Source organism: Oncorhynchus masou, chromosome 11 (genome assembly GCF_036934945.1).
Source record: "Oncorhynchus masou masou isolate Uvic2021 chromosome 11, UVic_Omas_1.1, whole genome shotgun sequence".
Lineage (NCBI taxonomy): Eukaryota > Metazoa > Chordata > Actinopteri > Salmoniformes > Salmonidae > Oncorhynchus > Oncorhynchus masou.
This window is the reverse complement of record NC_088222.1, coordinates 46,164,557-46,187,920: the sequence shown is the minus strand read 5'-3', so window position 1 is coordinate 46,187,920 and position 23,364 is coordinate 46,164,557. Positions and strand designations below refer to the sequence as shown.

The 23,364-nt window shown below is 43.8% G+C and overlaps 1 protein-coding gene across 1 annotated transcript in view; it reads right to left on the bottom strand.

Annotated features, from left to right (window-relative positions):
* Positions 1-23,364, bottom strand: part of LOC135548743 (sarcoplasmic/endoplasmic reticulum calcium ATPase 1-like) — a 71,320-nt gene that overhangs the window by 13,045 nt on the left and 34,911 nt on the right. Inside the window, exons 10-14 of the mRNA XM_064978635.1 lie at positions 19,239-19,405; positions 11,706-11,794; positions 6,260-6,362; positions 3,548-3,679; positions 85-204 (exon numbers count right to left, since the gene is read on the bottom strand). Coding sequence (XP_064834707.1) covers positions 85-204; positions 3,548-3,679; positions 6,260-6,362; positions 11,706-11,794; positions 19,239-19,405 — 611 coding nt within the window. The remainder of the gene's footprint in view (positions 1-84; positions 205-3,547; positions 3,680-6,259; positions 6,363-11,705; positions 11,795-19,238; positions 19,406-23,364) is intronic.

Here is a 23,364-nt window from a genome sequence, read left to right as displayed (position 1 = left end):
CATTTTCTCTGGCTTACAGAGAAAATGTATTATTAAAGCATGTGAGAGATCTGTTGACTGAGGGGTTTGTGTGTGTGCGCGTACCTTGATGAACATCTTGCTCCCAGAGCCTGGTTTGCTAGTGGGGGTACAGTACACAGACATGGACTTGCGGTCGCGAGAGAACTCCAGAGTAAACTCTTTCTTCATCAGCTGCCTGATGACCTGGTGAGAGAGAGAGAGACACACCAAGAGAGAGAGAGAAGAAAAGAAGAGCAAAAGAGAGAATGAGAGAGACCGGGTGTTTATTCCAGACAGGCGTGTTTGTGGGCAGCGGTCATCCTCTCAGTACCAGGTGGGGGACTGGGAGGCTTGACTCTGCCTTGGCTGTGTTGTTTTGATGGAGGGGGCTCTAATGGGCCAGGTGTGGGACTGAGACTGGGAGGCTTCTCTTTGGCTGTGATGCTAACATGATGGATGAGAAACTCCAGCATCCTATCTACTCTGGAACTCTGGGACTGGGAGGCTGTGTTGTGTTTGTGATGGAAGGGGCTTTATCAGACTATGACCTGTATCCACACAGCCTTTCAGAGTAGACCCGCTGATCTATGATCAGTTTAGCCTTTTAGATCACAATGAATAAGATTATATGGACAGATCCTAGATTTTTGTATTTAACCTTTATTTAGATCAGCACTCCTGATTTGTGGATCTGGGCCCAGATGGGTGACAGAGGTTTGGCTGTGTTTTTGACACTGGGTGGATGGTACTCTAACATCCTGTTTGGGCTCAGAGTCAGCCAAAGGCACCAGACACAACTGAGCAAGTCTGTATATGAAGGGCCAGGATCAATCTGGGCCAGACAGGACCCTCTGTCTATGTGAGTTCTAGTGCCAAACAGGTGGTCCATGTTGATTTTACAAGGGACAGACCATTTAGTGGGTGCAACTCAACTTAGCCTTAAGGCATAAACTTGTAATGAAGTGCAAGGTTAACATAGAACGTATACAGCCCTGCGTTCACATCCTTAAAAATCTGCAAAATGTCTGACTAACATGCATCATACTGATCAAGCTGTAAATACTCAGAAATGGTTGGTTAGGTTTGCATTGTCATTCATTTGTGGAAACCCATTTCCCTCGCGTTCCATTTCCTAGTGTCTAGTTATGAAGTACCACTAGGAGTCACCCTAGTTCCAGTTCCCATGAGCTCTCCCCCTCAGCTCAGACATCTCTGACGTGGAGACATGATGCCAGGGGCCTCCATAGACACTTCACAGATGTCCTCACAGACAGAGAGCCGCTGAGCCAAAAGACCCCTCTTCCCATCATTAAGCCACTGAGACACTGAGCCCATATTAAGCCAAAATCCCTCTCTTCCTCCCGTCGTAAAACAAAAGACGAGGAACGTGAGCCGAGTCGGTCTAGTGACGGCAGAGGAGGAAGCTAAACATCGTCTTACACACTTCACCGACAACTAGTGCATTAGTAGGAAACGACATCCTATTTATTTTCTGTTCAAAGCCCTTAACAGAGGGCTGGAAAGTTTAGCTAACCTCTTCATAAACTCCCTGGCTTGTCTAAATATTATCATCTCTAGCCTCTGAGGACGACTTGTGTCAGTGACAGGGTTTTTTCTTGTCGTGGGACTGTTGGGAATTTTAAAATGGTACTTTATCTGGGGTTCAGTGGAAAAACTTGGAACCGCTGGTCATTGACAAGAGCACAGGGAGTTAGACTCTCTCTCACGCCTACCTGTCACTGGTCATTCACAAAGACAGAGAGAAGAGTCAGACGAGGAAAGGCGTCATTCGCACAGATGGAAGCTCAGAGCCCATCATTGGGAATTCACCACAGGGCAGTGAGGTCAGTTGGTAGCACTTTACAATAACTCCACATAATAAAGAATATATAATGGATTAGTTCATTTATTAATAATTCATAAGACGTTTAATACAATTTACTAATCATTAGTTAAGACTGCATCGTCTCAAGTGTGGGCTATTTATACTTTATAAATGTTTTAAGTGACCACTATTTTCTGTGTGCGTGCGCATCTTTGTTATCATTCATGCATTCGGCATAATGTAAAACCTAGTTTGTATACCTAGCTAAGTCTAAGAAGAAATTTGCAAGCCTGTCTTAATCACACAGCTAAATTTAAATCACGCAACCATTTAGTTATGAGTTAACCAAGATTATAAACTGGGTGGTTTGAGCCCTGAATGCTGATTGGCTGAATGCCGTGGTATATGACGAAACATTTATTTTTACTGTTCGGAATTACATTTGTAACCAGTTTAAAATAGCAATAAGGCACCTCAGCGGTTTGTGTTATATGGCCAATATACCACAGTAAGTGCTGTGTCCAGGCACTCAGTTGTGGTGTGTATAAGGACAGCCCATACACCACACCCCCTCGTGCCTTATTGCTTAATTAGACTGTCCTAAGGAGTGACTGCAATCCACACTGGTTTTTGCAGGAAATTCCCTGCCAAGAAATGCTTGTGTTCACAATATTTTCATAAACATCCTCTGTAGTGTGCTTATTGTTTAACCATTGATATGTTCTAGGGCAGGGTAGCCTAGTGGTTAGAGCGTTGGACTAGGAACCAGAAGGTTTCAAGTTCAAACCCCCGAGCCGACAAGGTACAAATCTGTCGTTCTGCCCCTGAACAGGCAGTTAAGCCACCTAAGCAGTTATTGAAAATAAGAATTTGTTCTTAACTGACTTGCCTGGTTAAATAAAGGTAAAATTTAAAAATTGAGACCTTAAGGAGCATCAGGTACTGCTGGAATGTCTACTAATGGCATGTCCATCTTTTTGTGAGAAATCACACTGTTCGCTCAAAACATTTATACCGTATAAATAAAGTATAAATATCCCACACTTTAGAAGAGACCACGCAAAAATACTCAACTAATGATTAGTAAATGGTTTTAAATAACCTATATTAAACATCTTATGAATGATTTTATGAAATCATAATTCAATACATTAAAAGTGATTGATAAATGTGTGAATAACTAGGTTACTAAATGTACAAATGTGGGAGTAATTATTAATTTATGAATATGCTATTCACTTAGCCATTATAAATGCTTTTTTACTTGGTGTTATTATAAAGTGCTACCCGAGAATCTGTATTCTCACACATTCTCTCTCAGGGATACGAACACCCTTAGTGCGGGCCAGTCAGTTACTAATGCAATTCGGACTACTGATGGAGCAATCACTGGTTTCATTAAATAATCAATTTTATGCGAGAAACCCATTTAAGTGCTAAACTAGGAGCTGAGGTGATCTTAGTGGAAATCATTGTCCCATGCGTTGAAAGCCAATAGGTACCTGCTCCCATTACCATACCTTGTTTAAACTTGTTGTCCAAGTTCAGTTGTTTAATCACTGTGTTCATGACAATATGTTAGATACATAATTAAATATGTATATGAATATGCGAGTAGTATGAAGATTGCCTAATACACACGACATGCATGGATAGATGTGTTGTATACATTCCATCCACAATCCCTCCCCACTTCCCCCAGTGTTTTCCCTAGCTGCTTACTGCGTTGCACGCTCCGGCGCGCTCCACCTTGCTGAGGCCTGACATGTCAGTCTTGAACACATTCATCTTCTCCACCAGGGTAGTGAGGGCAGTCTCTGTCGCCTCACCCACCTTCTCATACACTCCTTTGACCTAGGAGAGGGGAGAGGATTGGTTAGTCAAAAGCACGGAGAAACTCTGTCCGTGTTCGAATACCCTCATTTGCGTTCTAAATTGTAGGGTATGCGAAAATAGAGAATTGAGTATGCTTTAAATGCCAGGATAGTACAGGTTAGTACAAAGTATGAAAGACATCTAGGCAAGACAGATTTCGGACACAAGCCACTTGTTACATGTGCCGAATACAACGTGTAGACCTTAGTGAAATGCTTCAAGAAAGAGTTAATCAAATATTTAGTAAAAATATATGTATATATTTTTTTAATCTAATCAATCACAAAGTAACAAGAACTGTACATAACAATAACGGTGGTGTATACAGGGGGAACCGGTAACGAGTCAATGTATGGGAATACAGGTTAATTGAGGTCATTTGTAAAGTGACTACGCATAGACAATAAACAGCGAGTAGCAGCAGTGTAAAAACAAAAAGGGGGGGTCCGTAAATAGTCCGGGTCGTCATTTGATTAGTTTAGTTGTTCAGCAGTCTTATTATGGCTTGAGGGTAGAAGCTGTTAAGGAGCTTAATGGTCCTATACTTGGTGCTCCGGTAACGCTTGCCATGCAGCAGCAGAGAGAACAATCTATGACTAGGGTGACTGGAGTCTGACAATTTTTGGGGCCTTCCTCTGACACTCCTGCATGTCAGGAAGCTAGGCCCCAGTGAAGTACTGAGCCGTACGCACTACCCTCTGACCTTCCGGTCAGATGCTGAGCAGTTGCCATACCAGCCGGTAATGCAACCTCTCGATGGTGCAGCTGTAGAACTTTTTGAGGATCTGGGGAACCATATCAAATCTTTTCAGCCTCCTGAGGGGGGAAAGGTGCTGTCTTGATGTGTTTGGACCATGATAGTTTATTGGGGATGTGGACACGAAGGAACTTGAAGCTCTCGACCCGCTCCACTTCAGTCCTGTCGATGTTAATGGGGGCCTGTTCGTCCCTCCTTTTCCTCTAGTCTCTGACCTCCTCCCTATAGGCTGTCTTATCGTTGTCGGTGATCAGGCCTACCACTGTTGGGTCATCAGCAAACCCTCCCCAAGACCAAACATAAAAAATGATGCTATGAAAAAAAATGTAAAGTGTGCAGCGCATCAACTCTTCATTTAATGGATTACAGTTTGAAATCGGTCTTCCATGGAAATATAACGTTTATTTTGAAAGTAATAAATAGATATTTTTAAAAGCATTCATGATTTGCGTAAATGTAATATACTAACTATTACTCGTTTAAAATATGAAATGGTATTACATTTGGTAAAGAGCACACTTGTTTAGGACTCAAAACCTAAAGTTTAGGACTTGAGACTTGACTTGGGACTTGAGTGCTGAGACTTACTTGTGACTTGTAAAATAATGACTTGGTCCCACCTCTGATAAGCACTGATGTGACGTCTAAAAGTCTGACTAACCAAGGTGTGTGTGTGTGTGTGTGTGTGCGCACGTCAATTAGTGAGTGCATTCTCTCAATAATTCACATCAACCTTCTCTAGTTCTCATTAGATGACTTGAGTCATAGTGAGTGAGTGGTGTGGTTTCATAGCTGGCTGACCTGACCAGCCAGGTAATGTCCTCTGTAGCTCAGTTGGTAGAGCATGGCGCTTTCAATGCCAAGATAGTCGGTTTGATTCCCGGGACCAACCATACATAAAATGAATGCAATAGCTTTCATTATTATACTGTATATTATTATGACGTGAGTAGGTTGAGCACATCGTGTTTTAATAGGACATAGCCCTGCCCACACTGTACCTGTCTGCCCCACTGAACACCACATGGTCAATAAACCCCCACTGCCCTCCGCCGCCATCAGGGTCCACTAATCTCACACCACTCTGTCCACACAGCTGCTCCACCTTTATCGTCCCTTCCCTCCTCCCGCCATCCATTATCTCTAGTTGGGAAAGACACACTTCTACAAAATGGCATGCTAATTCAGTTCTACAACGAGTCTTTTTGGGAAACAATCACAATTTCCTCAGTGTTTGAATAGCTTGTAATTAAACTGCTGTGTCCTTGGCTTCATTTACACACAGCATGGTTACCATGACACCGTGGTGATGACAGAGGTGAGAAAAGCAATCAGAGAACTAGAGAAACAGAATCCCACATCAGAGTAAAATTAGATCAGCTACTGTAGGAGGCTTGGATATGTGTGTGTCTTCGTTATCATTCATGCATTTGGCATAATGTAATACCTAATCTGTATACTTAGCTAAGTCTATGAAGATTATTTGCAAGCCTGTCTTACTTTCACAAAACCTCTCTCTTAGAGTGGAGTCTGCTTTGCATGGCAAACCACACACACATTTGTGTATCACAGAGGTTAGTCCAACTCAACATTAATGACATCAGTCAAACCTAGGAGAAGGCAGCAACAGATGTGCAGCCATGTCTACGGCTCAGTGTGTGTGCCACAGCTGCTCAGAGCGAAGGCTTCTTACCACGGAGGAAAACAGGGTGAAAGGACAGGAACAGAGAGGGTCAGGCTGCAGAAGAGTGCCTTAATGACTCACAAAAACAGTGTGTGTGTGTGTGTGTGTCAGCACTGACCTCATTGTAGTCCAGTGAGGAGTCGTTGCACATGGAACACACAGTGGCCAGCTCCAGTAGTCCATCATAGTCTGCGCACTGGACCACCTTGTCCCCTTTCAACCTGGAAGAGAACGCACACATATTTATTTTTTTCTATCCTTGTGGGACCAGACAATTTATTCCCATTCAAAATTAGATTTACCTTAACCTCTAACCATTACACTAACCTTAACCACAAACCCCTAACTCCAAACCTTTTTCCTTGTGGGAACTGGCAAAAAAAAAAGTCAAAAATTATTATTATTTTTTTAAACTATCCTTCTGGGGGACTTCTGGTCCCCACAAGGATAGTACCCCCCCCCCCCCCCCCCATTTAAAAACACCCAAATGTGGGGCATGATGATTTTGCAGGACATTAACAGGGCTGTGTAGCCTACATTACTTTTTTTGTGGGGGGGGGGGTGGCTGGGCTATTGAATCTCATTATAGAATATCCATTAAATGCATCCTCCAATTGCAACATCTGCCTATGCCCACACATATTGTCTCAATAATATTTTCTATTTTTAATACCCTCAAATACCAAGATAGGCATTCCTAATTTCAAAATAGGCCACCATCACCTTCAATCGTGAATTATAAATCTTTATCACGTTTTACAGGTGAAACTAACTGCATCTACATGCCAGCAATTTGATCTCAATCAGTTTCATAGGAATATGCATTTAGAGCTTGAATTACTGTTCCATGAACAAATTAGAACAGGTGGTGTTATAACTATAGCCTAGCCTTGCTGTATTTTGTTTCAATCCAAGCACATTCTGCCTCATGGCACACAAGGTTGAGTTTGGGCCACAGGAAAAAAAGTGCAACTTAAGTTAACCATCCTAAAATCTAATGAGAAATTAGGTGGTGTTTTCGATGCAACAGTGACATTACTATATTTGTTACTGTTATGTAGAATACTAATGAATCATTGTGTGGTCTTCTAAGAAATTGATTCAGCTGCTTTGATCTAACTTCACTAAACAAGCACCATCGTGAGAAGTGGTTGAGCGACACTCCGGTGCACGCCAGCAGCACTAAGCCCCTGCTCCCACTGCACCAAACGAGCTAATTGAAGCACACCTAGCCTACTCTTTTGCCAAATGCAAAATTTGGTGATGCAGAAACGAGACCACGTGTCTGTTTTATGAAAATCTGGGAATATTTGACCAAGGAAACAATTTTGGCTGGTCTAAAACAATTACGAAGGGAGAGTCAAAATAGGATCGAGTGAAGTAGCAGCAAATATGTTGAATGACCAACTAATGAGCATGGAGAGCCTCAAGTTTCATGAAATTACCGTAGTTCTTTCAGTCTAATACGTCTATTTATTTTGGCCTACTTCTGTAGCGCATCAGAAGCATGCTTTTTGTAAATAGTTAGGACTAACTTCCTCTCCAATTTTTTGCTGTAATTTGAGAAATCTGATTGGTTGACGATAAGGCTTATGAAATTGGCCTACCTCGGCGTCTTGCATTGAGCAGAATATCACCAGTGCCACATCGTTATGATATACACCTTGTCATAAGTGCAACATGACCCCAAGAGATAGACATTCCAACCTGACTCTTTCTAAATTAGTGGTATTTGAATTTGTTGATCAAATACAGTACATGATTGTTTGATTGCGGAACAAATGGCCAAAATGAGGGAATGTCCACAATCTGAGACAGGTAGTCATCCTATTAACAGGTGACATCAATAAGGGATCATTGTATTCACCTGGTCAGTCTTTGTCAAGGAAAGAGCAGGTGTTCTTAATGTTTTGTATACTCAGTGTACGTCGGCAACGACGGTAATATAAATGACACCCATAACATAGAGCTCCTAGTCAGTTTTAGAATGGGTAACTAGCAATAGGCTGGTGCTAACGCTTTATCATGGACGAAGTGTTGAAGGTACTAAACTGTCTGTTCAAGCAGTTGGCACACAGATCGGACACTCATCGGCATAGCACAAGACATGCAACCAGAGGTCTCTTCACAGTTCCCTGGTCAAGAACAGAGGCTGGGAAGCACACAGTATTATATAGAACCATGACTAAATGTAACTCTGCCAACCCAGGTAACTCAAGCTAGCAATAAAACCAGAAACAAAAACAAGGTTAATAAAAATAAAAAATAAATGGAAACACCTTACGGCACAACGGGGACTGTGGAGAGACATTTTTATATATTTTGTACTGTATCATTTCTTGTATTTCGTAGGTGGGTGGCCTTGTACAGGCAGGAGCTCTCTTGTTTATGAAGAGTGAGGCAGAAGCAGGAAATGATGTAGTAGTGTAGTGTTTTGTATATTATGTTATTTTATTTATGTTTTTTTGTTTCCTGTTCGGACCCCAGGAAGAGTGCAACAGCTAATTGAGATCATAATAAATAGTGCGAAATACTACAACACTTAATTTTCATCATGAGCCAAATCGATTGGTTTTCTACACAAAGTTTCAAAGGAAATGCTGTGATCTATTAAATAAACAATAGACTAGAAAAAATGGATAAGAGTGTGGCAGTATAGCAGGAACAGTGGCATGTAAAAACATCACCAGGTTCACAGGGAATACAATACATAGTATGGAGAAGCAATACTCCAAGCCACAGCTTCATTCTACTTGTCAAACATTGAAAACTGATACTGTATACTGGTTGTTGGGGTGGGATTGGCATTGGGTGTGGAGGGTACGTGGGTGGCTTTTGACAATTTTTCATGTCTTACTCATTGGTAGGAAGAAGTTTGGTCCAAATCAGATGTTGGGTACTATATTTATTGAATATTATCCTATAAATAAAATTAACAAAATACTGTTTTAGGAATGCCAATCCTGTTTCAGATCAATTTGTAATGACATGGAACAACTCGTGTTAATGTGAGTGTGTTTGTGTGTGCGTTGGGAGCAGCAGCAGTTGCTGGTTGGTTGCATGACCACATGGCCCACAGCCCACTAGAGGCAGCAACAGTTGCTAGTAGAGCAACAGCCCACACAACAACCCACGCTGTATGGCACAGCACTGCAAGGCATGCCAGCCTGAGATTTCATAACATCTCAGTAGAGAACAAGTTTCACACCCACAAACCAACCAGAACAGTGATTAGGACTTCATACACCTTTCTAAAACACAGTATCATCATGTTGCATTAAATTGGATATAATCATGAGGCTTTAATCAACTTCAGTAGAGAAATTGTAACGAGTGAACAGTCTGAAGGGGAACATTTGGCATGGTAAGACATCATGAGAGCATAGTACTTAACCCTTCCCAAATGTAAATGTTTGAACCAGAAGAACTATAAATGGCATATGCATAACCATGGTAGCAATTGAAAGAGAACACTTTGGAGATAATGGGGAAATTATCAGACCAAAGGTGAAGAAACCAGTTCCCCTAACAAGACTGAATCCAAACATTACACGGTTGATTTTCTATTTACTGTACTTCTCACAGCATTTGTCAAAAATGAAATCTGAAAACACTCTGGATACTGTACATTCAGTAACATAAGACTATTCACTGAAATGTGCACAATATGAAAAAATTATTACAAGGGTTTGAGTGAGAGGTCTAACTGGTGTCTCAGTGGCCACACATCTCTCCAAACTGTGCGCAGTTCCCAAGTAATTTCAATACACTTTTATGACTCAAGGAAAGAGCTGTCAACTATAAGGTGCTTTTATACTCTCTCCGAGCTTTGCCATTGAGGAACATAAGCAAGAACACTAGATTTTTGTTTGGAACACAGCCCTGAGTTCCCAGCATCACACAATAAATGTTTTTTTACACAATCCAAAAACTTTCCATTATAAATCGCAATCGTTGCCTGGTGGGCATCATTTGAAAGCTTATTATATTGCCAACATGGCTGACTAAGACACTTGAGGGGTGTAAGCTGGGCCAAAGTCATACAATTGGAATTTTAGTGAATGGAGTCATGAGTGCATTCAAGTGCGTATTCCGCTGCTAATTTTCTTCACAATACAACTAACATAAGCTCATTTTGTTCAGGGTCGACCCAGGATATAACGCACATCATCTTTGTAACTGTGGATCAAACATGGCGATCATAAACGTTGATACTGTAAATTACATGAGTTGTCAAATATGGAAATGTGAGGTACACATTTGGACTCCCGGGTATGTGGTTTACTTGTATGACATCAAAACTGTATTTATTATAACTCAGTCTCATCTTTCAGAACACAAACCGTTCCCGATGTACAGAATTTCCCTCACCGAGACTTCAACAAATGTGCAAAAGAATCCCAATTAGTGGGAGGGATGGGGGCATCTTGTCGCGTGAGCTGCGAAGTGGAGAACCTGAGCTCTGACATGTATAGCATGTTACCGTACAGCCACAGTGTTCCAATTTAGGTGCTTATCAATGACAAAACTGCCATTTTCAAACCGTATACAGGATAACAGGGGCTGTGAGTGGAAAGTGTTACCAATAAATACCTCAGCATTTCAAAATCATGACAGAGGTTGATATTGAAGTCGTTATTGTAAAAGAGAATGTGCTCTCAACTTATGACTTTCTGTATTTAATTTTCTAATGAAAAGCAGAAGGAGAAGATCTAGTTCTGGGCCTTTGCAGGTAGTCATTTGGGGAATTAGACTAGAGTGGGCACTCCAGATAGCGAGAGAGGAGGTTGTCAATCAGGTTATACTGACATTATACAGCAAGGGAAGGACTGAGATCAAGTCTGGAACACTATGACTTTGGCCCAGCTACACCCCTCATCGTGTTCTTCTCTCCCAATCTCTCGCTCTAGTGAGAGCTATTTGTCATCTATTCCTCTAGGATTTCTCCACAGTGAGACTATTTTAATAGTTGCCACAGGTCGGTGTCCTTTCCTCTCTGCGCTATCTGTTCCATCATGGAAAAAGTTCACATGCTTCAGGAAAACATCATTTGCATTCTCCCTAAACTTCCCCAGAGCTGTTAACCATTTGCGACAGAGGAAAACAGAGTAAACCTATGGGGGCGGGAATGGGAGTTGGTATGGGGAAGGAAGAAGACTTCAAAAGAAACCCCTTTACATCAAATGGAAAAAAGGAGGTTAGGGGGCTTTTAACAGCAGGCCGGCCAGATGAAAGTGGTCGTGGTGGGACCAAGGCTTTTCCACTACCGCCTGTAAAAATAGGTGTTTGTAAGTCCAAGGACAGGGAAGGTTAACAATGGCTAGCCTTAACTTTCCTCTGGGGCTCAGTGCTTTCAGACTCTGGACCACACTGGACACACAATTTACTGGGAAGTGTAGGAGATAAACCTCATTGTGTGTGTGTGTGTGTGTGTGTGTGTGTACGCATGGGTGCGTGTTTCCCACTTTGATGCCACAGTCACCACGAGTTGTAACCTGAAATCACACTTACAGTCATGTGCACTCTGTACACTAATGCAAAGAAAGATAGGAGGGGACACTCACACTTGCCCTTCAGGGGCATAGGTGGAGCCAGTTATAGAGAACTCATGGACAGCACAGCTGGAATCCTCCACCTTGTCCACCACAAACATCTGGAGAGAGAAGAGAGTTGGGATAGATAAAGCAGGTTAATGTAGGCTAGGATATCGTCAAAGAGTATACAGAAACTCTGTGCCAGGGATTCCCAGAGTTCTGTACAGGGCCATGGGAGAGGTGAAGGACATTCCCGCCTGGGCCGCTGACGCGGAGGGAAACACACTCACGCACGCTCCCACACTTCCATTCAGTTGTAGCGCCACTCAACTAAGGGCTTTCCCACCACATAATGTCACACAGCAGTTTTTGTTCTTTCCTTCTTTATTTTTCCAGCAGGCATTGGTTCCTGTGTTTACTGACCTTGGGAACAAACTATACCTTAAACTACCAGTCTGTAATCCTGGCATACATAGCATAGATCACTAACCACACTGTTAGCGGAAGGATAAGACTTGGGGGGGGGGGGGGGCAGCAAGCGAGAATGAGAGAGCAAGTTGTTTCCCAGGTCAAATTTTGTTTTGATGTCTTTTCCGCCCTTCTCAGTGATCAGACTACGGTGTTGCCCAGAGTTCTGCTTTGTCTGCACTCATGTATTGGTTTCCTGTGTAGAGATCCCAGCCCAGAACAATTAGGGTTTGGCTATGCTGGCAGGTCTTTTAGGCTGGCAGCCCAATGGTGAGGGTGGGGATTCTACTGTAGCCTTGGATCTGACCCTTCTCTCCTGTGCGTGTGTGTGTGTGTTACATGCATGCATTCGATCTGGCCCTCTCCTTTCTCTCTTGTTCTGTCTGCAGCAGTGATAACAGGTGGAATGGATCTGATGAGGTTCATTTATGGGAGTGCATCGATTGGCTTGTCACAGGGGTCTGTTGTTCCCTTCACACTGGCTGGGACCACTGAGGAGGTTACAAACAGACACACAGCCTTTGACTTTCCTCACATCAATATTCTCTCTCTGTAATCACAGACTTGCCATCTGGACCAGACACAACCATAGTAACCATGGAGAGAAGGGAGGAGATTGGCTAGGGCGGTCAGGTCGTGCACACACACACTAAGGAAAATACTCCCTCCTGTCTGGGCTTTACTCGACTTTAAAGTCAATTAAATCTGGACGATTAAAGAATTAATGAAGGAAAAAAAACGTATTTTACCTTCAGTACATCCGCTGCTACAGCTTCTAGAGGGTGTGTGTGTTCTGTATATACCGAGAGTATTTTACAAAACACGTGTGTGAAATCTACTCCAGCTGAGAAGGTCTAACATTACACAGATCAGAGTCATCATGTCTGGAAGTGCTCATTTAGACAATGGGAAGTCGTACTCCGGTCGTTTCAAACGAACAGTGACTAGCTAATAACACTGGCTATCTATCAATTTAAAGACACTGCAAACAATGTAACCATCTAGTCAGTCTAGGGTCTAACCTGACTATGATGGCTAGTTCTAGGCGATGCTGGATGCTCAGGTGACATACAGGTTCTCTTGGATAGATCGAGCATCAAGAAGAACAACCCTCCTCTGTCAGTAGATAAAGCTTCTGTGGCAATCTACCTACCTTGGGCCTCCTCAGTCCTCATCAAACAGTAACCGAGTAACAAACTGAATAATGTGAATGAGAAAAATGATTAGACTGACAAATAACCGCTGTGATTGGTGCCCCAGTGTGTCTGTGGCCCAGATCATACACTGTTCTTTAGGAGATGAGATAGGAGCTGGATTCTGGGTCTTAAATCTTTTTTTCACTGATCCTGGATATGTGACCTTGGAGCCCAGGAGACGACTGCAGTAATTATTGGAAAGGGGATACCTAGCCAGTTGCACAACTGAATGCATACCCACCCAAAATGTGTCTTCCACATTTAACCCAACCCCCTCTGAATCTTAGAGGTGCAGGGGGCTGTCTTAATCGACGTCCACGTCATTGGTGCCCAGGGAGCAGTTGTTGTTGGGGTGTAACTTCCTTGCACAAGGCCATAACGGCAGATATTCTCCACTTTGCTTGCTCAGGGATTCGATCCAGCAACCTCTCGTTTACTGGCCCAACGCTCTTAACCGCTAGGCTACCTGCTGCCCCTTATTGTGCATAGTCCCTGATAAGTAAGCGAACAACATAAAATACATGTCAAATCAAACTGTGTCATATGCGCCGAAGACCACAAGTGTAGACCTTACCATGAAATGCTTACTTACAAGCCCTTAACCAACAGTGCAGTTCAAGAAGAGTTAAGAAAATAGTCAATGTGCTGGGGTACAGGTTACTGAGATAACGTTTTACCACATGGCCTATCAGGACTGCTATTAGCATATTTGTAATAACTGCTATTTCTCTCACTATCAGAGATGTGGTTTCCATGGAAACAAGGCACTACACGATTCATATGAACCAATGGTGCCTGTCTGTAGAAGTTGAAACTCTCCTCAATACAATTTGACTTGCCCTATATTGTGTGTATTGTGCTGTGTTGGCAGCAGTACCAAAGTGAGAGTGTCCCTGCTCTGTGTACTGGAAATTAAATGGTATGTCGTCATAGAGGGTATTCACTCCTGTGTGTGACCGTGCCCTGGGATATCCCCTCGGCTGGGAAAGCAGGATATGATAGGGCTACGGGACACAGACGTTCTTATCAGAACCATATGGCACAGCTAGACCCAGCTTAAGGTCAAGGACACGCTTGCACACACACACGGACAGGCAGGCAAGCACGTAGACACACATTCATGCAGACACACGCACGCATGTAGGCAGACGCACGCACGCACGCAGGCAGGCAGACACACGCAGGCAGGCAGACACACGCAGGCAGGCAGACACACGCAGGCAGGCAGACACACGCAGGCAGAGGCAAGCCCGCAGACACACGGATGCGCATAGGCATGCACACGCACACAGGATAAAGGCACGCAGGGTAAAGGCACGCAAGCAGACGCACGCTCACAGACGCACGCTCGCTCGCAGGCAGGCAGTCAGTCAGGCACACTCACGCAGGCAGGCAGTCAGTCAGTCAAGCGCACTCACGCAGGCAGGCAGTCAGTCAGTCAGGCAGGAGCACGCTCGCACGGACACGCAGGCAGACAGTCAGATGCACGCAGGCAGACTCTCGCTCGCGGGCAGAGGCGGGCACGCTCGCACACGGGCAGGCAGGCACACTCACGCAGGCAGGCACACTCGCGCAGGGGGCGCTCGCGCGCAGGCAGGCGCACTCGCACAGGCAGGCGCACTCGCACAGGCAGGCGCACTCGCACAGGCAGGCGCACTCACGCTCACTCACGCAGGCAGGCAGGCGCACTCACGCTCACTCACTCACGCAGGCAGGCGCAGGCAGGCAGGCGCAGGCACACGCAGGCACAGATAACTCACAAGCGAGGAAAAATGTAGAGTAGGATATTTATTTATTTTTTAAGTCAAATATATTGCAAATTAAAGCGCTACAAATCCATATCTGATCCTTGCTCCTGGACTGGCATTATGAAAACCCTGAAATGCCCATAAGGTTCCATCATCACTCCAAAACAAAATGGAAAAACACCACTGACCCAATGTTAGGACTGAGGAGAGAGTTGCTTTCATTTATTTTTGTTAACCTTGATTTATAGAGGTTAGTCTCAGAGACAAAATCTATAATAGAAGAGAGACCTGGGTTCAAAATGGCAGCAGTAAGTCAGGGACCATTTCCCCTGGCGTTTCCTATCAGGTAAATTCTATCACTCAAAACTATGATGGAAAAACAACGCTGCACCACGTTGAAGACTGAGGAGGGAGAGCAGGTCTGTGTTTCCCTTAATCTCTCAGCTGCATTAAGCTAATATACCCTGGGCCCTGAGGGTAAATATTTACCAGAGAGAGCAGAGCAGTTGAGTCCCAAATGGCACCCTTTTCCCTTTATAGAGCACTACTTTTGACCAGAGACCATAGGTTTGGGAGTCAACCCAGGTCTCTTTCCAGCAGCCAGGTTCCTAGGTCGGTAAAGAGTGACCAGGTATAGCGGTTAGCTCAGCTCGGGGAGATTACCCAGTTCTGTTATACTTCCACAGGACAGTAGGGAACTCCCACTCACCCTCGAATGCTGCTGATGGTTGGAACAATGTATACACATTTACTGACTGGAGCAAGCGGTCAGTTTCTACTAGCCACGTCATCACAGAGAGGGTAAGGGAGGGAGAGCAAGAGATAGAGAGAAAGAGTGAAAGAGGGGCAAGAGAGAGCAGCATCCTCTCAGCAGGAAACAACAGTTGTGCAACCCTCTAGAGCTTCTTATACACACAGATGCACTGCATGCTGAAACAAAACATACAGGAAAGGCAGCAGAGCAGCACGGAAGAGATAGCTCAAACCTCCTGAGAATATCATACAAACACAATGAAACAGCAGGGACAAACAAATATAAATGCAATCAAACACAGAAAAGTTTGGGGTCACTTAGAAATGTCCTTGTTTTTTTGGAAAGAAAAGCACATTTTGTTCCATTTTAAAATAGCATAAAAATTGATCAGAAATACAGTGTAGACATTGTTAATGTTGTAAATGAATATTGTTGCTTGAAAACAGACATTTTGAACCTGTAATCGAACCCACAAATGCTGACGCTCCAGATACTCAACTAGTCTAACAAAGGGCAGTTTTATTGCTTCTTTAAATCAGAACAGTTTTCAGCTGTGCTAGCATAATTGCAAAAGGTTTTTCTAATGATCAATTAGCCTTTTAAAATTATAAACTTGGATTTGCTAACACAACGTGCCATGGGAACACAGGAGTGATGGTTGCTGATAATGGGCCTCTGTCCGCGTATGTAGATACTCAAATATCAGCCGTTTCCAACTACAATAGTCATTTATAACATTAACAATGTCTACACTGTATTTTGGACAAAAAAAAATAGCTTTTCTTTAAAAAACAAGGACATTTCTATGTGACCCCAAACCTTTGAACGGTAGTCTATGTGTGAAGGGATCAGGCTACATCTCAGTCATCAAATGTTATATATACGTACACACACACACACACAAATGCCCTTTGCACCCTCAGGTCTACACATAAAACACCAACTGGTGACCTGGGTTGAGCTCTTAGTTTTCACATCAATAAGCGAATACAAATACATGGACTCCATGACAGAGACACACACACACACAGAGAGAGCGAGGGTAGAGAGAGCGAGAGAGCCCAGGAAGCAACACGTCAAGTCCAGATACAACTACACTGCAGTTAAAACAAACACACACCAGACTTTTTTACAGACCATATTCTGTATGGCCTGTATGTAAAAGCACTGCCTGGCACACTGGCTGTACAGTACTGTAACTGAACAGTGTGGCAAACACCCTTCAAGGCAGGCACAGGTGGATGCTAGTTCTCCACTATCGTTTAGCCTTCATGTGCTCAGCTGGTAATACACTTGTGTCCTCCGGTAACCTCTTCCAACATAAATCATCCATTCAGGTTGCAAAGGCATCGGTTCCTCCTTAACTAGCTTTAATGGCGTACCGCCATTAACTGTTTTCATACTGTTTTCATACTGTTTTCTGCAGTGGCTAGTTAACACTATCAGTCCCAAGACCCCAGCAAAAATCAGCTTTCCATGTATCGGACTTTCCTTTATCTGCATGTCCAGCCCTTATATTTAGCCTCACAATGAAGTATTTTACCATTTCCTTTTCAGGACAACCAGGGCTACAAATACAACACAAAACAACTTGATAAATAGTTGCATTCATGAATTATTGACAAATGGCAATAAAATAAAAAAATGGTCCGCCAAAGAAAAAACCTGATAAAAATTATTTTATATGAATGATAACCGTTGTTTGCTCAGTGGGAAATTAATATCCAACTAGTCCGTGACAACTGTGTGGAGTGTGTGTCAGCAACTGTGTGAGCTTATTACAGTATTAGACACTATGTCCTGGGATATCCTATGATCTTCTAACGACTCTTGTAGCTTGTGAGCGTCATAGAGCAAAACAGGTGCATGTTCGTTATCCATGAAAAGTCTCATCTTTTCATGGATAGCTTTTAAATCGTTTGTAGTTCAAAACATTCGGACTCTCTAGTTTTTTTGTAAAAAGACAGGGCCCCGGGTTCCGCCCTTGTCTCACAAACACCACTCGAGCTCAGCCCCCGTTAATCATGTTTTATGTATGAACCAATCACTGCGGGACACGAGTGTATTACCAGCTGAGCATATTAAGCCTTGAAGATCGTGGAGCTCTAGCACCCACTAGCAGCTGCCTAGGCTACCTTAAAGGGTAGAGGCTTCATCTCAGTCATCAAATGTGATTAAAATATTGACTTAAAGGCAACTTTCATATTCCAAATTGGCAAATAACATGACCACTGGCCAGCATGTACAATTTAGAGGTACAACAAATTTGAAATGCAGTTTGATCTTTCTCATAGGTGAGAGGTCAGGTGAGGGTAAGAGGAGTTAACTGTGGTTAGGCGGTGAGAGAGTGTGTGTGTGTGTGTGTGTGTTTGTGGGGTGTGAGCCAGATCCTGCTCCAGAGGCTAAATGGAAGCCAAGACAAACAGTGGCCCTGGCATTTCCTCTGTGGTAGAGCAGAGCAGGCACACACCCACCCACCCGACCAAGGTGTGGAGAGGAATGGGATGGGCTGTGGGATTCCACAAGAGTGGCAATATGGGTGTGTGTCTCTGACTCCTGTGCATGTAGCCTATTTCTCTGTACATGAAGGTCTCCAATGGTTATTTAGCAGCTGCAGGTTTGACATTTGAAAACATATCTGTGCTCAGAGCTTCCTGCCTGCTAGCTGTCTGTGCCAGCCTCTCTCAGGGTCAGTGAGAGGGCCATGTAGTACTGTGGCCTACAGTACAGTGTGCCGTCTGGTCCTGCCAGCCTGCATGCCTGCCCTGTCTAGGCTAGCTACACCAGCTCGCAAATGGCTGGCTGACGGTAAACATTACAACATCGCAGGAATTTTCCATCACTACTAACCCCACCTGTCCCCCATCCAAAACCTGTGTGTGTGTGTGTGTGTGTGTGTGTGTGTGTGTGTGTGTGTGTGTGTGCACGCGCCTGCGTGTCCAAACCCAACACTAACAGCATTTCACTGGAAAGAACACAGATGTGCTTTTGAGATTAGGTTATTTATGAGTTTGGCTAATCTTAACACAGAATATAATCTGACTGACTGAAGCCTCCTCAGTATGAAGGAAGTGTCAATCATTTATAAAGATGAAAGTGGATTACAATGCTTTGGTTTTTCTCTGAACTCGATGAAACTAAATATCCTGGGCCGGTACAATGACAAAACATCCTCTACAACTGCAGGAAGCCTAGTGGTTAGATAAGTGGGCCTGCAACCAAAAGGTTGTCGGGTAGTATCCCAAGACCAAAAAAGCACTTAATACTTTAAAAACGTGTTTTTCTTTACGTCAAAGCGCCATCACAGCGCATGTGAACCGCTGTCAATCGCACTAATATTACAGTTGCACATCAAACCATTCAAACTAATATCCCTTGAAAGTGTTCCCAGACTCACCCTGCAGACAGACATCTGGTTAGTGGTGAGGGTGCCAGTCTTGTCAGAGCAGATGACAGAGGTGCAGCCCAGGGTCTCCACAGAGGGCAGGCTGCGGACGATGGCGTTCTTTTTGGCCATGCGTCGGGTCCCCAGCGCCAGGCAGGTGGTGATAACAGCGGGTAGGCCTGAGGGGGTAAGAGAGGCAGGATTGGATAGAGTGGAATGGACCAATACAGTACATGGACAGTAGTGGTGCACGGGTCAGCTGTTTGTTCACCAGCAGTCGCCCGCAATTGCTAATTATCGATCCACAACCTCCCAACTATGTGACATAGTACAAATCTGAGACCCGCACCCAACTCTTACCTGCAAATATAGAAATTGCACTATATAGGCTAGTCAGAGATGGCATAACAATTTTTTGACAGGAGGTTCTGGGTTTTTTGGCGACTAATTTAGATATGTTTCTGCTTATAATTTCTGACATTTTGGTAGGATATTAGTTATTCAACTTAATTAGATACGGGAAGCTTCTCTTCTGCCATTTTATGTTGCCCTAGAAGACTAAATAAACCCTTGCTCACCAGAATAATAGCATAAATGATTGAATGAATGCTTCAATCTAGTTGACATCTCTGCTTCTGTTTAGGGACCTGGGAGAAAATTCTATAAAATGTCCAAAACTACATCAATTTGACCGGTAGTAAGGAAATAGAAAGCTGTGAAAACGACCCAAAGTGTTTCTGATAATATTTCAGTTTAAGCTGGATGCATATTTTATGTGCTTGAAAAGATAGGACCTCTACAGACGGTCCCTAACTGTGCATTCGCATTCTCCCAAGATGCTGAAAGAAATCATTGTTTCTCCATCCTGTTCCCGAAACAAAATGTACATTTGGTGTATCATTTTACAGCAAGAAATGCTTAATTCTACAGGAGTTATTATTAAGGCAATGTGAAAGGTTATAGACCTGCAGTCAGTGTCCAGATTTCAGTTTCCATTTAACCGTAACAGTAGGCTACAGTTCCCTTGACGTGCCATGGGCCTATTTGAAGTCCCCGTCTTGTGACTGTTGAATTTGTATAGCACCTCACAATCCCACATAACAGACACTGCAATCATCCTGAGCACTTCAAATCATTCCCAAACATGACTTTTTTGGCCCTCCCTTCTGTTTTTTCTCCCCAACTCTCCATTTTGCAGTTTCTTTTACTGAATTAAACTTCAACATTGTCCTTTTTGCCTACGTCGATCTACACTACATTACCAAAAGTATGGGGACATCCACTCGAACATCTTATTCCAAAATCATAGGCATAAATATGGAGTTGGTCCCCCCTTTCCTGATATAATAGCCTCCACTCTACTGGGAAGGCGTTCCACTAGATGTGGAAACATTGCTGCAGGGACTTATTCCATTCAGCCACAAGAGCATTAGTGAGGCCTGGCTCGCAGTCGGCGTTCCAATTCATCCTAAAGGTGTTCGATGGGGTTGAGGTCAGGGCTCTGTGCAGGCCAATCAAGTTCTTTCACACAGATCTTGACAAACCATTTCTGTGTGGACCTCGCTTTGTGCACGGGGGCATTGTAATGCTGAAACAAGAAAGGGCTTTCCCCAAACTGTTGCCACAAAGTTGGAAGCACAGAATCATCTAGAATGACATTTCTGTCGCGTTAACATTTCCCTTCACTGGAACTAAGGGGCCTAGCCCGGACCAACAGCCCCAGACCACTATTGATTTTAGGATTATGTGCGGCTGCACGGCCATGTTAACCCATTTCGTGAAGCTCCCAATAAACAGTTATTGTGCTGAAATTGCTTCCAGAGGGAGTTTGAAACTTGGTAGTGAGTTTTCCAACCGAGGACAGATGATTTTTTTTACACACTTCAGCACTCCGCGGTCCCGTTCTGTGAGCTTGTGTGGTCTACCACGTCGAGGCTGAGCTCTAGCAGGGCAGACATTTGACAAACTCTTGCTGGAAAGGTGACATCCTATGACGGTGTCATTGAAAGTCACTGAGCTCTTCAGTAAGGCCATTCTACAGACAATGTTTGTCTCTGGAGATTGCATGGTTGTGTGCTCAATTTTATACACCTGTCAGCAAGGGGTGGGGGTGTCCACATACTTTTGCATATACAGTGCTTTTGGAAAGTATTCAGGCCTTTACTTTTTCCACAGTTCGGTTACAACATTATTCTGAAATGGATTTGTTCCCCCCCCCCCCCCTCATCAATCTACACACACACACACACAATAATGTTGACATTTTTGAATATGTATTTAAGAAATTAAACATTTACATAAGTATTCAGGACCTTTACTCAGTACTTTGTTGAAGCACCTTTGGCAGCGATTACAGCCTCCGGACTTCTTGGGTATGACGCTACCAGCTTGTATATGGGGAGTTCCTCCCATTCTTGTCTGCAGATCCTCTCAAGCTCTGTCGGGTTGGATGTGGAGAGTTGCTGCACAGCTATTTTCAGGTCTCTCCAGAGATGTATGAGCGGGTTCAAGTCCAAGCTCTGCCTGGGCCACTCAAGGACATTCAGTGACTTGTCCCAAAGCCACTCCTGCGTTGTTGTAGCTGTGTGCTTAGGGTCATTGTCCTGTTGGAAGGTGAACCCTCACCCCAGTCCGAGGTCCTGAGCAGGTTTTCATCAAGGAGCTCTATACTTTACGCCGGTCATCTTTGCCTCGATCCCAACTAGTCTCCGAAGTCCCTGCCGCTGAAAAAACATCCCCACAGCATGATGCTGCCACCAGCATGCGTCACCGTAGGGATGGTGCCAGGTTTCTTCCAGACGTGACACTTGGCATTCAGGCCAAATTTCTCTCATCAGACCAGAAAAAAATGTTTCTCATGGTCTGAGAGTCTTTATTTGGCTTTTGGCAAATCCCAAGCGGGCTATCATGTGCCTTTAACTAAAGAGTGGCTTCCATCTGGCCACTCTACCATAAAGGACTGATTGGTGGAGTGTGCAAAGGTGGTTGTCCATAGGAACTCTCGAGCTCTGTCAGAATGACCATCGGGTTCTTGGTCACCTCCCTGACCAACGCCCTTCTCCACCGATTGCTCAGTTTTGCCGGGTGGCCAGCTCTAGAAAGAGTCTTGGTGGTTTCAAACTTCTTCCATTTAAGAATGAAGGAGGTCACTGTTCTTGGGGACCTTCAATGCTGCAGATATGTTTTGGTACCGTTCCCCAGATCTGTGCCTCAACACAATCCTGTCTCTGAGCTCTACGGACAATTCCTTCGACCTCATGGCTTGCTTTTTGCTCTGACATGCACAGTCAATGGTGGGACCGTATATAGACAGGACCCCCCATGAATCAGGTGTGTGTCTTTCCAAATCATGTCCAATCAATTGAACAACATTATTGGAGTCCACATCAAGGATGATCAAAGGAAACAGGATACACCTGCGGTCAATTTCAAGTCTCATAGCAAAGGGTCTTACAGTACCAGTCAAAAGTTTGGGCACAACTACTCATTCAAGGGTTTTTATTTTTACAATTTTCTATGTAGAATAATAGCGAAGACATCAAAACTATGAAACAATATATGGAATCACGTAGTAACCAATAAGCGTTAAATAAATATGAGATTTGCGATTCTTCAAAGTAGACACCCATTGACTTGATGACAGCTTTGCACACACTTGCCATTCTCTCAACCAGCTTCACCTGGAATTATTTTCCAACAGTCTTGAAGGAGTTCCCACATATGATGAGCACTTGTTTGCTGCTTTTCCTTCACTCTGCAGTCCAACTCATCCCAAACCATCTCAATTGGGTTGAGGTTGGGTGATTGTAGAGGCCAGGTCATCTGATGCAGCACTCCACCACTCTCCTTGAACAAATAGCCCTTAGTCTGGAGTTATGTTGGGTAATTGTCCTGTTGAAAATCAACATTATAGTCCCACTAAGCCCAAACCAGATGGGATGACGTATCGATGCAGAATGCTGTGGTAGCAGTGCTGGTTAAGTGTGCCTTGAATTCTAAATCACTGTGTCACCAGCAAAGCACCCCAACACCTTCTCCATGCTACACGGTGGGAACCACACATACGGAGATCATCCGTTCACCTACTCTGCATCTCACAAAGATACGGCAGGTGGAACCAATAATCTCAAATTTGGAC